At 45.4% G+C, this 13758-nt stretch overlaps 1 protein-coding gene across 1 annotated transcript in view; it reads right to left on the reverse strand.

Moving 5' to 3' along the window:
• ARHGEF3 (Rho guanine nucleotide exchange factor 3) overlaps positions 1-8310 on the reverse strand; it is a 324746-nt gene extending 316436 nt beyond the window's left edge. The window contains exon 1 of the mRNA XM_077278523.1: positions 8129-8310. Within this exon, the coding sequence (XP_077134638.1) occupies positions 8129-8166 (38 nt within the window). The 5' untranslated portion in view covers positions 8167-8310. The remainder of the gene's footprint in view (positions 1-8128) is intronic.
• Between the last annotated feature and the right edge of the window lie 5448 nt (positions 8311-13758).

The following is a 13758-nucleotide window of genomic DNA, read 5'->3' on the forward strand; positions in this document are numbered from 1 at the left end:
GGGTTTTCAACTGCACTTTCCTATTGGTGCAGGTTGAAAACCGCTGCGGAATCCGCAGCATGTGCACATACCCTAAAACTTCCCTATACACAGTCTAAGGCCCCCACAGATCCCCTATACACAGTATGATGTTCCCACTGCTCCCCTTTACACAGTATGATGTTCCCACTTCTCCCCTATAGATAGTATGAGCCCAATGCTCCCCTATACACAGTATAATGCTGACAGAACTCCACTATAGAAAGTATAATGCCCTCCAGAGCTCCCCTATACACAGTGTAATGGGCCCACAGATCCCTTATACACAGTATGATTGGCCCACAGCTCCCTTATACACAGTATGATGGGCCCGCAGATCCCTTATACACAGTATGATGGGCATGCAGCTCCCGTACAAACAGTATGATAGACTATCAGCTCCCCTATACACAGTATGATGGGCCCACAGCTCCCTTATACACAGTGTGATGGGCCCGCAGATCCCTTATACACAGTATAATGGGCATGCAGCTCCCGTACAAACAGTATGATGGACTATCAGCTCCCCTATACACAGTGTGATGGGCCCACAGCTCCCCTATACACAGTGTGATGGGCCCACAGCTTCCTTATACACAGTGTGATGGGCCCGCAGCTCCCTTATACACAGTATGATGGGCCCACAGCTCCTTTATACACAGTGTGATGGGCCCGCAGATCCCTTATACACAGTATGATGGGCATGCAGCTCCCGTACAAACAGTATGATGGACTATGGCTCCCCTATACACAGCATGATGGGCCCACAGCTCCCATATACACAGTATGATGGGCCCACAGCTCCCTTATACACAGTGTGATGGGCCCGCAGCTCCCGTATACACAGTATGATTGGCCTGCAGCTCCCGTATACACAGTATGATGGGCCCGCAGCTCCCTTATACACAGTATGATGGGCCCGCAGCTCCTGTATACACAGTATGATGGGCCCGCAGCTCCCTTATACACAGTATGATGGGCCCGCAGCTCCCGTATACACAGTATGATGGGCCCACAGATCCCTTATACACAGTATGATGGGCATGCAGCTCCCGTACAAACAGTATGATGGACTATCAGCTCCCCTATACACAGCATGATGGGCCCACAGCTCCCCTATACACAGTATGATTGGCCCGCAGCTCCCTTATACACAGTATGATGGGCCCGCAGCTCCCTTATACACAGTATGATGGGCCCGCAGCTCCCTTATACACAGTATGATGGGCCTGCAGCTCCCGTATACACCGTATACACAGTATGATGGACCCGCAGCTCCCTTATACACAGTATGATGGGCCCGCAGCTCCCTTATACACAGTATGATGGGCCCGCAGCTCCCGTATACACAGTATGATGGGCCCGCAGCTCCCTTATACACAGGATGATGGACCCGCAGCTCCCCTATACGCAGTATGATGGACCCGCAGCTCCCTTATACACTGTCTGATGGGCCTGTAGCTCCTGTACAAACAGTATGATGGACTCACAGCTTCCTTATATATAGTATGATGGGCCCGCAGCTCCCGTATACACAGTATGATGGGCCCGCAGCTCCCTTATACACAGTATGATGGGCCCGCAGCTCCCTTATACACAGTATGATGGACCCGCAGCTCCCTTATACACAGTATGATGGACCCGCAGCTCCCTTATACACAGTATGATGGGCCCGCAGCTCCCATATACACAGTATGATGGGCCCGCATCTCCCTTATACACAGTATGATGGGCCCGCAGCTCCCTTATACACAGTATGATGGACCCGCAGCTCCCTTATACACAGTATGATGGGCCCGCAGCTCCCTTATACACAGTATGATGGGCCCGCAGCTCCCATATACACAGTATGATGGGCCCGCAGCTCCCTTATACACAGTATGATGGACTCACAGCTCCCTGTAATGATTTGGATGCCCCGGTCATTTACTCATCCTCCGGCGTATTCACTATTTTGTGGCACTGCTGCAGTGCCGCTGCTCAATCTTGTGAGCGCAGCTTCTGACTGGCCAGAAGTGAGAAGCTATGTCACAAGCGCTCAATGTAAGACTATGAGGCTATGTGCACTTGTTGCGGATTTGTGTGCGGATTTACCGCGGATTTCCTGTGTTTTTTGTGCAGATTTCACCTGCATTTTACAACCTGCGGATTCCTACACAGGAGCAGATGTAAAATGCTGTGGAATCCGCAAAAGAATGGACATGCTGCAGAAAATACAACACAGCGTTTCCTTGTGGTATTTTCCGCACCATGGGCACTGCAGATTTGGTTTTCCATAGGTTTACATGGCACTGTAAACCAGATGGGAAAACTGCTGCAGATCCGCAGCGGCCAATCCGCACCGTGTGCACATAGCCTGAGAGTGAGAAAGAGGCCAGATCGAGGCTCCCACAGACTCACACTGATTAGTGACCTCTGCGCCGCTCCATGAAACACTGGAGCCTCGGACAGGTCACAAACTGCAGGAGACGGAGCCGAGCGGAGACTAAAACAAATGAAAAAGCCAGAAGGTGAGTATCAGACAGGGGGCAGGGAACGGGGATTTTCAGCACCGCTCCAGCAATGAAATAAAAAATAATGCTGGAGTGGTGCTGTAAATGTGAGGCAGCTCTTGATTACTGTATGCGGCTCCTTATACTAATACTCATAAAAGACCCAGGTGGTTGTATCAAAAGCCCCCTACCCCCCATCTCCAGCCTCCCCAGACAGCAAATATTACATGATGGACTACATATAATATCATAACTAAACATTATAATATTCAGCCCCCAGTGACCTGTCCCCCCTCCCCCACTTCAGCCCCAATGCCCCCGTCAGCTCACATCCACCCCTCAGTGCCCTGTCCCACCTCACCCATCTTCTGCCCTCACAACACCCAAATGGTCTCACATTCCCCCCCCCCCAGTACTCTGTCCCCCCTCACTCACTTTCCGCAGCCACGATACCCCAACAGTCTCACAGTGACAAACCTGAATTTAATAAACCTAATAAGTCCCATCCCCAGCACTTACTGATAAAGTTTGCAGTGCAGGGCGGCAGGACCAGGAAGTGTAGTGTAATGCAGGGTGTGGGCACTAGGACCCAGCGTGCCTGAGCCAATCCCAGCGTGCACAGAGTGAGGAAAACTGCAGCCAGGGAAAAGCTTCATGATCAGGTCAGACGGGCGAAACCATTCACTGCAGGGGGGAGACTGCAGCCGCCACTGTGCTAATAGCCTGCCCTGCAGAGTCTCCGTCAGACGGGAGCAGACATTATACTGCTCTGCTCCTATGCGGTGTTCTGCCTCCTCACAGAAGTGGCCCTGGCTCCCGGTGGGCCCCTTCATGTGACAGGGCCCGGGGCGACGGCCCCCTCTGCCCCCCCAGTAGCTACGCTACTGCAGGGTTGTGAAGTAGGCCTGTTTGGCAGAGGTGAGAGCTGATTTGAATGACAGTGTTGCTTGTTTGAGTGCAAGCCACTGACATTTACAGTATAGCAGAATAAATATGTGACCCCCTTACTGCAAACGGAAGAGGAGGCATCATGTGAGCGCAAACGAGAAGAAAGTAGACGGTGCATATCAGCTGGAGGAGTCCTCCTTTTTGGTAGGGCTCGTGCACACAACCGATTATCTCGGACAAGTGCTATCCATGTTTTTTACAGACGGCACTTGTACCTATGATATTCTATGGGGCTGTGCACATGCTCGAATCCAGTAATCCACGGGGAAAAAAATCAGAGATATATCCCATATTGATCAGAGTAAAAATCAGTAATGCAAGTAAGTCTATGGGTCAAAGAAAAAAATCAGACTGCACTCTGAGGTGAGCTGTGACATCAGCTATCGTGAATGGTGGATCCTGTGTTATCTACTGTATATAGAGGTGTTATTAGTCATTGTACAGGAGGAGGAGGAGGTGAGCTGTGACATCACCTATTGTGAATGGTGAATCCTGTGTTATCTACTGTATATAGAGGTGTTATCAGTCATTGTACAGGAGGAGGAGGTGAGCTGTGGCATCATCTATTGTGAATGGTGGATCCTGTGTTATCTACTGTATATAGAGGTTTTATCAGTCATTGTACAGGAGGAGGAGGTGAGCTGTGATATCACCTATTGTGAATGGTGGATCTTGTGTTATCTACTGTATATAGAGGTGTTATCAGTCATTGTACAGGAGGAGGAGGTGAGCTGTGACATCACCTATTGTGAATGGTGGATCCTGTGTTATCTACTGTATATAGAGGTGTTATTAGTCATTGTACAGGAGGAGGAGGAGGTGAGCTGTGACATCACCTATTGTGAATGGTGGATCCTGTGTTATCTCTTGCACATAGAGGTTTTATCAGTCATTGTACAGGAGGGGGAGGAGGTGAGCTGTGACATCACCTATTGTGAATGGTGGATCCTGTGTTATCTACTGTATATAGAGGTGTTATCAGTCATTGTACAGGAGGAGGTGAGCTGTGACATCACCTATTGCGAATGGTGGATCCTGTGTTATCTCTTGTATGTAGAGGTGTTATCAGTTATTGTACAGGAGGGGGAGGAGGTGAGCTGTGACATCACCTATTGTGAATGGTGGATCCTGTGTTATCTACTGTATATAGAGGTGTTATCAGTCATTGTACAGGAGGAGGAGGAGGTGAGCTGTGACATCACTTATTCTGAATCCTGTAATATCTACTATATAGAGAGGTGTTATCAATCATTGTACAGGAAGAGGAGTAGATGAGCTGTGACATCACCTATTGTAAATTGTGTTACTTACTGTATATAGAGGTGTTATCAATCATTGTACAGGAAGAGGAGTAGATGAGCTGTGACATCACCTATTGTAAATTGTGTTATTTACTGTATATAGAGGTGTTATCAGTCATTGTACAGGAGGAGGAGGTGAGCTGTGACATTACCTATTGTGAATGGTGGATCCTGTTATTTACTGTATATAGAAATGTTATCAGTCATTGTACAGCAGGAGAAGGTGAGCTGTGATGTCTACTGTGAATGATGGATCTTGTGTTATCTAGTCTTTATACAGCAGTCACCTACCATTGCAATCCAGTCTGTGATGATAATCAGAATGCTGAAAAGTGTTCTGTACAGAACAAGAAGTATGTGTCTAGTATAAGGCCCAGGGCCGGCTCCAGGTTTTCATGGGCCCCAGGCCAAAGAGTCTCAGTGGGCCCCTTTTACATATACCACGATTCATGATGCACAGATACGACAGGGAAATGTAGGTATAGTACAATGCCAAAGATTTCACTTCTCACATTACATGAGTGATATCTATTGTAAATTCTACAATATCTCAGAAACCAGACAGTATAGTCCTCCATACACTATTATGGGCATCACATAGTGCTCTATACAGAATAATGGACCCTATATAATGCTCCACACAGTGTAATGAACCCCATATATTGCTCCATACATAATGGACCCCATATAATGCTCCATACAGTATATGATGGGCCACATATAATGCTCCATACAGTATACGATGGGCCCACTATATTGCTCTATATATGATGGGCCCCATATAATGATCCAATATATGATGGGCCCCATATATTACTCCATATATAATGGGCGCATACTAGCCACGTCATTGCGCCCTCTGACCTGAAACGTCACAGAGTCAGAAGATGCGGAAGTCGCTGCAGAGGAGGAATGGGGAGAGGTAAGTATTGCAAGTACCTGGGCCCTGAGCAAGCGACGGGGCTCACTTGCGGGCTCTGGCACTTGGCCCTCATAGCGGTGTCCCCGACAGCGAATGGCCCCCCCCCCTCCTTCCCAGGCTCCTGGCACTTTCATGGGTGCTGATGCCGGCCCTGATATGGCCTTAAACCAGTGTGAAAACAGCAAGTTTTGTGATTTTCTTTTTTGCCTATATAAAGAGCAAATTCCATTTAAGAGGATCTTTCCCCCATGAACAAAGTTCATTTTAATCAATAGATCTTGGAATAATAATAATTTCCACAATTGGACGTGATTAAAATAATGTTCCTGTGCAATGTGCTGTGTAACTGTGTAATGGCCGTGTCTGACCGTACAGAAACATGATCTGATCATACCACAGCTCCTGGGCAGGGGGGGAAGAAAGAGAGTATACAGACATTACAGCATAGGATCCCAGCTGCTGCTTTCTGTGAGGTAAAACATGTTTGAAACCAGGGAAATGTTTCACCTCAGAGAAAGAATCAGCTGTGATAATTTAGGGACGATTCATTATTGTATTGTGTCTGTTCTGTTTTTGTTTTGGATTTTGTTTTTTTTTTGCTATTTTTCATTTGCGCCTTTTTTAAACTCTATTCTATTTGTGTTTGCCTGTTTGTTTGTTTTTGTTATTTTATATTCACCGTTGTGGATGTGATTTGGAATTTACAGATGTTCTCAGCTAATTCGTCAACTGCAACTTTATAAAAATATTGAAATCGTTTTGCACAAATGTTCTCCAGTTCCCCTTGGAGGGATTTTATGTACATCTACATTTTTTACACAAACGTGATATTTTAGCAGAAGATGTGGCTTTTTGTACCCCCAGTTAAGGTAGCGCTTATTTGCAGGAGGATAATTTCTATGGCACACAGAAAATGTGACAAGTTTTCTGGAAATCTGGGCGGTTTTCTCTTCTTTTCTTGGTTCTTCCAGTAAGGTTGGCAAGGGGCAGCTTCATTCCCCACAAATTTTTATTTTTTAGCCAAATCTGAACCAAAATCTTCATGACATTGCTGCAGATTTTCCTACATTTTTTCCTACATTCAGAATTGCGGTGTATGGAGAAAGGCACCATCACAGGGCTACGAGCATCGCAGGGTTACGGATCCCACAGGGCTATAGAAACCACAGGGCTACGGGCATCGCAGGGCTACGGGCATCGCAGGGCTACGGGCATTGCAGGGCTACGGGCATCACAGGGCTACGGGCATCACAGGGCTACGGGCATCGCAGGGCTACGGGCATCACAGGGCTACGGGCATCACAGTGTTACGGATCCAGCAGGGCTATAGAAACTACAGGGCTACAGGCACCAGAGGCTACAGGCATCGCAGGGCTACAGGCATCGCAGGGCTACAGGTATTGTAAGGCTACGGGCATCACAGGGCTATGGGCACCGCAGGGCTACAGGTATCGCAGGGCTACAGGTATCGCAGGGCTACAGGCATCACAACGCTACGAGCATCGCAGGGCAACGGGCACCGCAGGGCTATGGGCACCGCAGGGCTATGGGCATCACAGGGCTACGGGCATCGCAGGGCTACGGGCATCGCAGGGCTACAGGTATCGTAAGGCTATGGGCACCAGAGGGCCACAGGCACCGCAGGGCTACAGGTATCACAGGGCTACAGGCATCGCAGGGCTACAGGCATCGCAGGGCTATGGGCATCACAGGGCTACGGGCATCGCAGGGCTACAGGTATCGTAAGGCTATGGGCACCAGAGGGCCACAGGCACCGCAGGGCTACAGGTATCACAGGGCTACAGGCATCGCAGGGCTACAGGCATCGCAGGGCTACAGGTATCGTAAGGCTATGGGCACCAGAGGGCCACAGGCACCGCAGGGCTACAGGTATCACAGGGCTACAGGCATCACAGGGCTACAGGCATCGAAGGGCTATAGGTATCGTAAGGCTATGGGCATCGCAGGGCTACGGGCACCGGAGGGCTCTGGAAAACGCAGGGATCCAGGCATCACTTGCTATGGCACCACAGGGGGCTACAGGCACCGCAGCGACACCAGCTTGCAGTCCTGCGATTGCTCTGACTCCTGACTAAAACTTTTGCTCTGTTTCTCAGTCTGGGGTCACTGTCAGATTGTGCGCAATTTTTTAAAACCATCACATGACAGAGAATCCGCCGCCCGCACACCAGGATACCGTCTGTCCTGTGCATGTAATATATGGCGCCTCACCTTGGTGTATACTTTGCATTAATTATGACTAATTATATCTCTCTATATATACATAGCTATAAATATATGCCAATATCACGTCAGTGTCTCCACACCAGACACAAGGGGTACATAAGTGCATATGGGTCACGTATGGCGACCACAGCCCCCATCAGTGAGCAGCGCGGTGGCTGGGCGCTGTAGTCCCCGCGGGCTGCAGTACATGCTGCTCTCACCTCTCCGCCGCACTGCTCAGGTTTCCTCCTTGATGCATGAGAGCGGCGCCGGCTGCGGGAGACTCCGGGCTCCGCCGGTCACTGCCGGTCTCTACCGGCACCTCAGCCCCGGCTGCTCTTATAAAACTCCGGTGCACTCGGGAGATGAAGCGTCGCCGCCGTACGAACCGAGCTGTCCTGTAACTCTGCCCACAGTGCGAGCACCAAACCCCGCCTGCGCCCTCCTCCTGCCCGGTCCTGACACCCGGGACTACCGCCCAGACTCACCGACACCGGCATGAGGGACACTCAGAGAAAATAGATAATAGATAAATAGATAGATAGATGATAGATATTAGATAGATAGATAGATAGATAATAGATAAATAGATAATAGATGATAGATAGGTAACAGATAGATAGATAATAGATGATAGATAATAGATAAATAATAGATAGATAATAGATAGATAGATAATAGATAGATAGATAGATAGATATATAATAGATAGATAACAGATAGATAATAGATAGATAAATAATAGATAGATAACAGATAGATAGATAGTTTTTAATGCTCTGTATTTTCATGGAGTCAAAAACTCAGCATCTTAGGCTACTTTCACACTAGCGTCGTTTGGCCTCCGTCGCAATGCGTCGTTTTGTACAAAAACCGCATCCTGCAAAAGTGCTTGCAGGATGCGTTGTTTCTCCATTGACTTGCATTAGCGACAGATTGCCACACGTCGCATCCGTCGCGCGACGGATGCGTCGTGTTTTGGCGGACCGCCGGCACAAAAAAAACGCTACATGTAACGTTTTCTTGTGCAGACGGTCCGCCATTTCCGACCGCGCATGCGTGGCCAGAGCTCCGCCCCCACCTCCCCGCACCTCACAATGGGGCAGCGGATGCGTTGAAAAACTGCATCCGCTGCCCCCGTTGTGCGGCGCTTTCAACGCTAGCGTCGTTGAGTCGTCACGTCGCTAGTGTGAAAGTAGCCTTACATTTCCAGTAGAGTGGATGGGATTTATGGAGAGCTCCTGACCACTGTTCTTCTTTTTTACTCAGCATGACCCGGCTTACGGTGAGTGTTTCAAATCCGTAACATGACAATTTCTCTTGTCGGTACGCTGAGTTTTCCCCATAGACTTCCATTAGATGCAGAAAAAACACGCACATGCGGTTTTAATGCTTTCCATAGTGGAAACACATAAAAACGCATGTAATGGGCACCTGAGTATACCAATAAAGTTTTGTCAAAGTCAAATACCAGGAAGTTTAAAAAAACAAAGCAGCTTTATTTAAAGCATGACACACCAACAAGAGACAAAACCGCAGGGTCAAAAAATGCAGTGAAAAAACTGCAAGTTACCTAATCTAAATAGGTGCAGAAATTCTGCACCATCAAAAACTCACCAAAAAGCTCATCATGGGAATGTAGCCTTACGGGGTCTATTAAAGGAAAGCTAGTGCCCTGACAGTGCCAACTAAAGATTTCCCATTCTGTTACTGTCCCCAAAAGCAGCAGCCACTTTGTCCCCTGATCCTACCCAGACAACACGATTCCCAATTCTCAGCTCGGTGGTCCTCAAAGAATGCACACTTTATTCATAAGCATAAGGTGACACAGACCGTGCCCACTACACAGTGATGTCTCTGGAGATGGTTATTGCACACAGTGATATCACTCAGGGCCGGGATTAAGGGTAGGCATCTGCCTAGTGCACTACCTCCTGCCTGCCCAAGGAGGATGCATTTTGGTGGAAAAGTACCATTTGACATTGCTGAATGCCTGTGGCCGCCCTTTGTCCTCCCTCAGCCTCAGGCATTCAGCACATTAACACTGCTCACCACTCTGTCTGTGCCCCGGCTTTATCTCCTTCCCTGGACTCAATTGTATTCACATCTGTCAGACACAAGTACAATTGAAGTGAGCGCCCGGGACAGAAGCAGAGGAGCTGTAATATGCTCCATGCTTCACCAGTGACTCCATCAGAACGCAGGCCACTTCCTGCCTGCGCACTGAAGGTGACAGCGCACGTCATCCGGCGCCCACTGCTGCACTTCATAGAAGAGATGATAGTGGCGGTGCTGGGCGGGCAGCCAAGATTAGGTGAGTATATGCTTTTTTTTATTTTTATTACACTATTTAACTAATGAATGGGGACCATGAGAATAGGCAGTGGTTCATAAGGTGATAACATACCAGAACTGATATAGTATGACCATATTTAGAGGAAAACTCCACTAGAACTATAGAAAACATATGAAAAAAACAGAGCTTTTAAATTCCAAAACATAACAAAAATGCTACAAAAAAATATAAATTAACTAGTATAAGGCCAGAAAGAGGTGTATAAAAATGTATAACTTTATTATAGTACAAATATTAAAGCCAAACACACAAGTACAAAACATAAAAACAAAGAAAACAAACATAACTGGACAGGTCTGCAGAATGATGATACAAACTGGCAGGGGCCGGCAATCCAATAGCTGCCCCTTGAAAAAGCAGCAGCGAAACGCGCTTTGGGGTATCTGTGCGGTGGGTCACGGCGTCCACGGGTAAGATATGCCTATCATTTCATCCCTATGTATTTTTGGCGCTGCACTGTCAGCTTTATTATAATGTGGCCGGGTTATTACATGTTACTTCCCACTCACATCCTGGTCTGTTTTTTGCCTGTGATATGTGGCGTACTCTATTCCCATTTATCTTAGTGGATTTCCATTAGGTTGCTCTGTCCTCCATACATGCCATGTGATATGACATTCTGCCTTTATATTTATTGAGTGAGTACCAAATCACCATGGATAGGAGACCACCAGAAAATAAATGAACTTGGGAATAAATTTAAAAGAATAGGCCTTTATTTTATAAAGTTGGCAACAATTACATACAGCAAAATATATAGTATTTAAAATTAAATAAAAAGTACATATGACTTGTTCGCAAGGTCAGGATTTAAAATTCAATAAGAAAAACCCCAGTATGATATCTCCTTTCTCACTATGCCTATCAAAAGGTGCAAAGGTTACACTATTAAGTGTTAAAAAAGGGAACCGTGAATAAAAAGTATATAATATTAGATTGTGTGCAAAATACAATTAAGTTTTATAACGCTGTGCAAATAGTGCAAAAAACGACGAAGGACGAAGGAGATACATCTGAAACGCGCGTCGGGCGCACGCTGGTCCAGGTATCCATTATCCCCCAGGTATATATATAAAAAACCTCTTCTTATATATTGCTGTGCTATCTCCTATGTGCAAATGGTTACTTATTGTTTGGCCTGAATAGAGGCTGGCACATGTGGACGTTTCACATTATTGGGTTGTTTAATCCTCTGCTATTATGCACTTTTTTGCACTATTTGCACAGCGTTATGCCACATATGATGCACTTTAATTAAGCACACAGATTACCTTTTAATTTTATGCCAATCAGTTTCAGTATGCCCTGCCCTGGGCATACTTAGTTTTGTGGTTGACCCCCATATTATTTTAATATTATGTTGTAATAAATTATAATCTTTTTATCGATACAATAAAGTTTCCATTTTTTATGAAGTGTTCTATATAGTGTGATATATATATTTTTATATGTAATAAAATATTATTGATTATTCAAATTGGTCTGGTGAATATCTTTTTGGGTTAAATACACAGCCTGATAATGACTGATAATAACAACCCCCAGCATCCCCTAACCATTGGAAACACTGGGAGTTGTAGGGTTCATGCAATACAAATAGATATAGTACTGACTTGACAATAAAATTGATTGCTGTACTAAGCTTGGTGATGTAGTTATGTACTTAAGGTGATGCATTCATGCACTGATGGTGGTTCTGGTGTTGTATTCATGTACTGATGATGGTACTGGTATATATATTTACTGACAGTGGTTTGCATGAAGCATTCATGTACTGATGGGGTTCTGGTGATGCATTAATGTACTATTAGTGATTCTGGTGATATATTCATGTACTGTTGGTGGTTCTGATGATACATTAATGTTCAATTGGTACTTCTGGTGAAGTATTCATGTACTGTTGGTGGTTCTGGTGATAAATTAATGTACTATTGGTATTCTGGTAACATAGTTTTTAGGTTGAAGGAAGACTTTAAGTCCATCTAGTTCAACCCATAGCCTAACCTAACATGCCCTAACATGTTGATCCAGTGGATGGTGATGTATTCATGTACTGTTGGTAGTTCTGGTGATGCATTAATGTACTATTGGTGCTTCTGATGATGTATTCATGTACTGTTGGTAGTTCTGGTGATGCATTAATGTACTATTGGTGCTTCTGATGATGTATTCATGTACTGTTGGTGGTTCTGGTGATGCATTAATGTATAATTGGTGCTTCTGGTGATGTATTCATGTACTGTTGGTGGTTTTGGTGAAAAATTAATGTACTACTGGGAATTCTGGTGATGTATTCACGTACTATTGGTGGTTCTGTTGATGCATTAATGTGCTATTGGTGTTCTAGTGATGTATTCATGTACTCATTTTTGTTCTGTAGATATATTCACGGATTTATTTACTGATGATGATACTGGTGCCTTATTTATGTACTATTGATGGTCTTCTATTTATGTAGTGATGATGATTTTGGTTTTGTTATCATGTACTGATTGATGATGGTTCAACCATCACTACATGAATGTCACCAGAACCACCATTTGTACAATAATACGACATCAGACATCACTGCCATATGTAAAAGCGTAACGACAGGGTCTCTTTCAGATTCTTTTTTTTAGAAGGTGATTCAATAGTCCATCACTGTGGCTGCATTTCCTGTTGCCAAATTTGCAAAATTGATGATACTGACATAAGTAAATGCAAAATAAATATCAGACTTTGACTTTAATTTATTCTTGTGTGTCCAATATTCAGCTTTGGGTGGAAATCCCCCTTATTGGGGTTTTCCAGGACTGTAATGGAAAATGATGGTCTATGCTTACTATAGACCTTCAATGTCCGATCGGTGGGGGTCCAACTCCTGGCATCTCCATCCATCAGCTGATCAAAGGGGCCATGACACTCCCTGCAGGTGCCGCATCCTCTTCATTGTTTACCAGCGTGCCGGGAAAACCACGGCTCCTTAATGATCGGCTGTGGTGCCAGGACTCCCATTCCGATCTGATATTGGTAACCTACCCAAAAGTATAAGCCACCACATTCCAAGAAAAACCCTATAAAATCACAAGTGCAAGTTTAGTGGAATAGTCATCAGGAAAATCTATCAAAAAAATTACTCAAAGAGGGTTTTCCAACTTTAGGCATTTTTTTCGTACTTACATGCATGTAACTATCGCTAAAACTAATTTTTGTAATTGGGTTTAATTAAAAAATGCTGCCTTCTATAGCCTCTATGTCGCTGGCTGCAGAATGAGTTAACTGAGAATCCGTCAGTGAGCGCTTTATGGTGGCTTGATGGAGAGTTTGTACTTCTCATATCTATCTTTTTCTGAGCTCTTCTCGGCTGATTTATGACTATAGACCATATCAAAGTTGAATATACAGAAAAACAATGTCTGTATAAGCCAAACAGTGCAACATTTTTAATGAAGCCAAGAGGCAAAAATGTTTTTTAGCCCCAAATACATGCATTTAAGTAAAAATAAATAAATG

Source organism: Ranitomeya variabilis, chromosome 8 (assembly GCF_051348905.1).
Source record: "Ranitomeya variabilis isolate aRanVar5 chromosome 8, aRanVar5.hap1, whole genome shotgun sequence".
Taxonomy (NCBI): Eukaryota; Metazoa; Chordata; class Amphibia; order Anura; family Dendrobatidae; genus Ranitomeya; species Ranitomeya variabilis.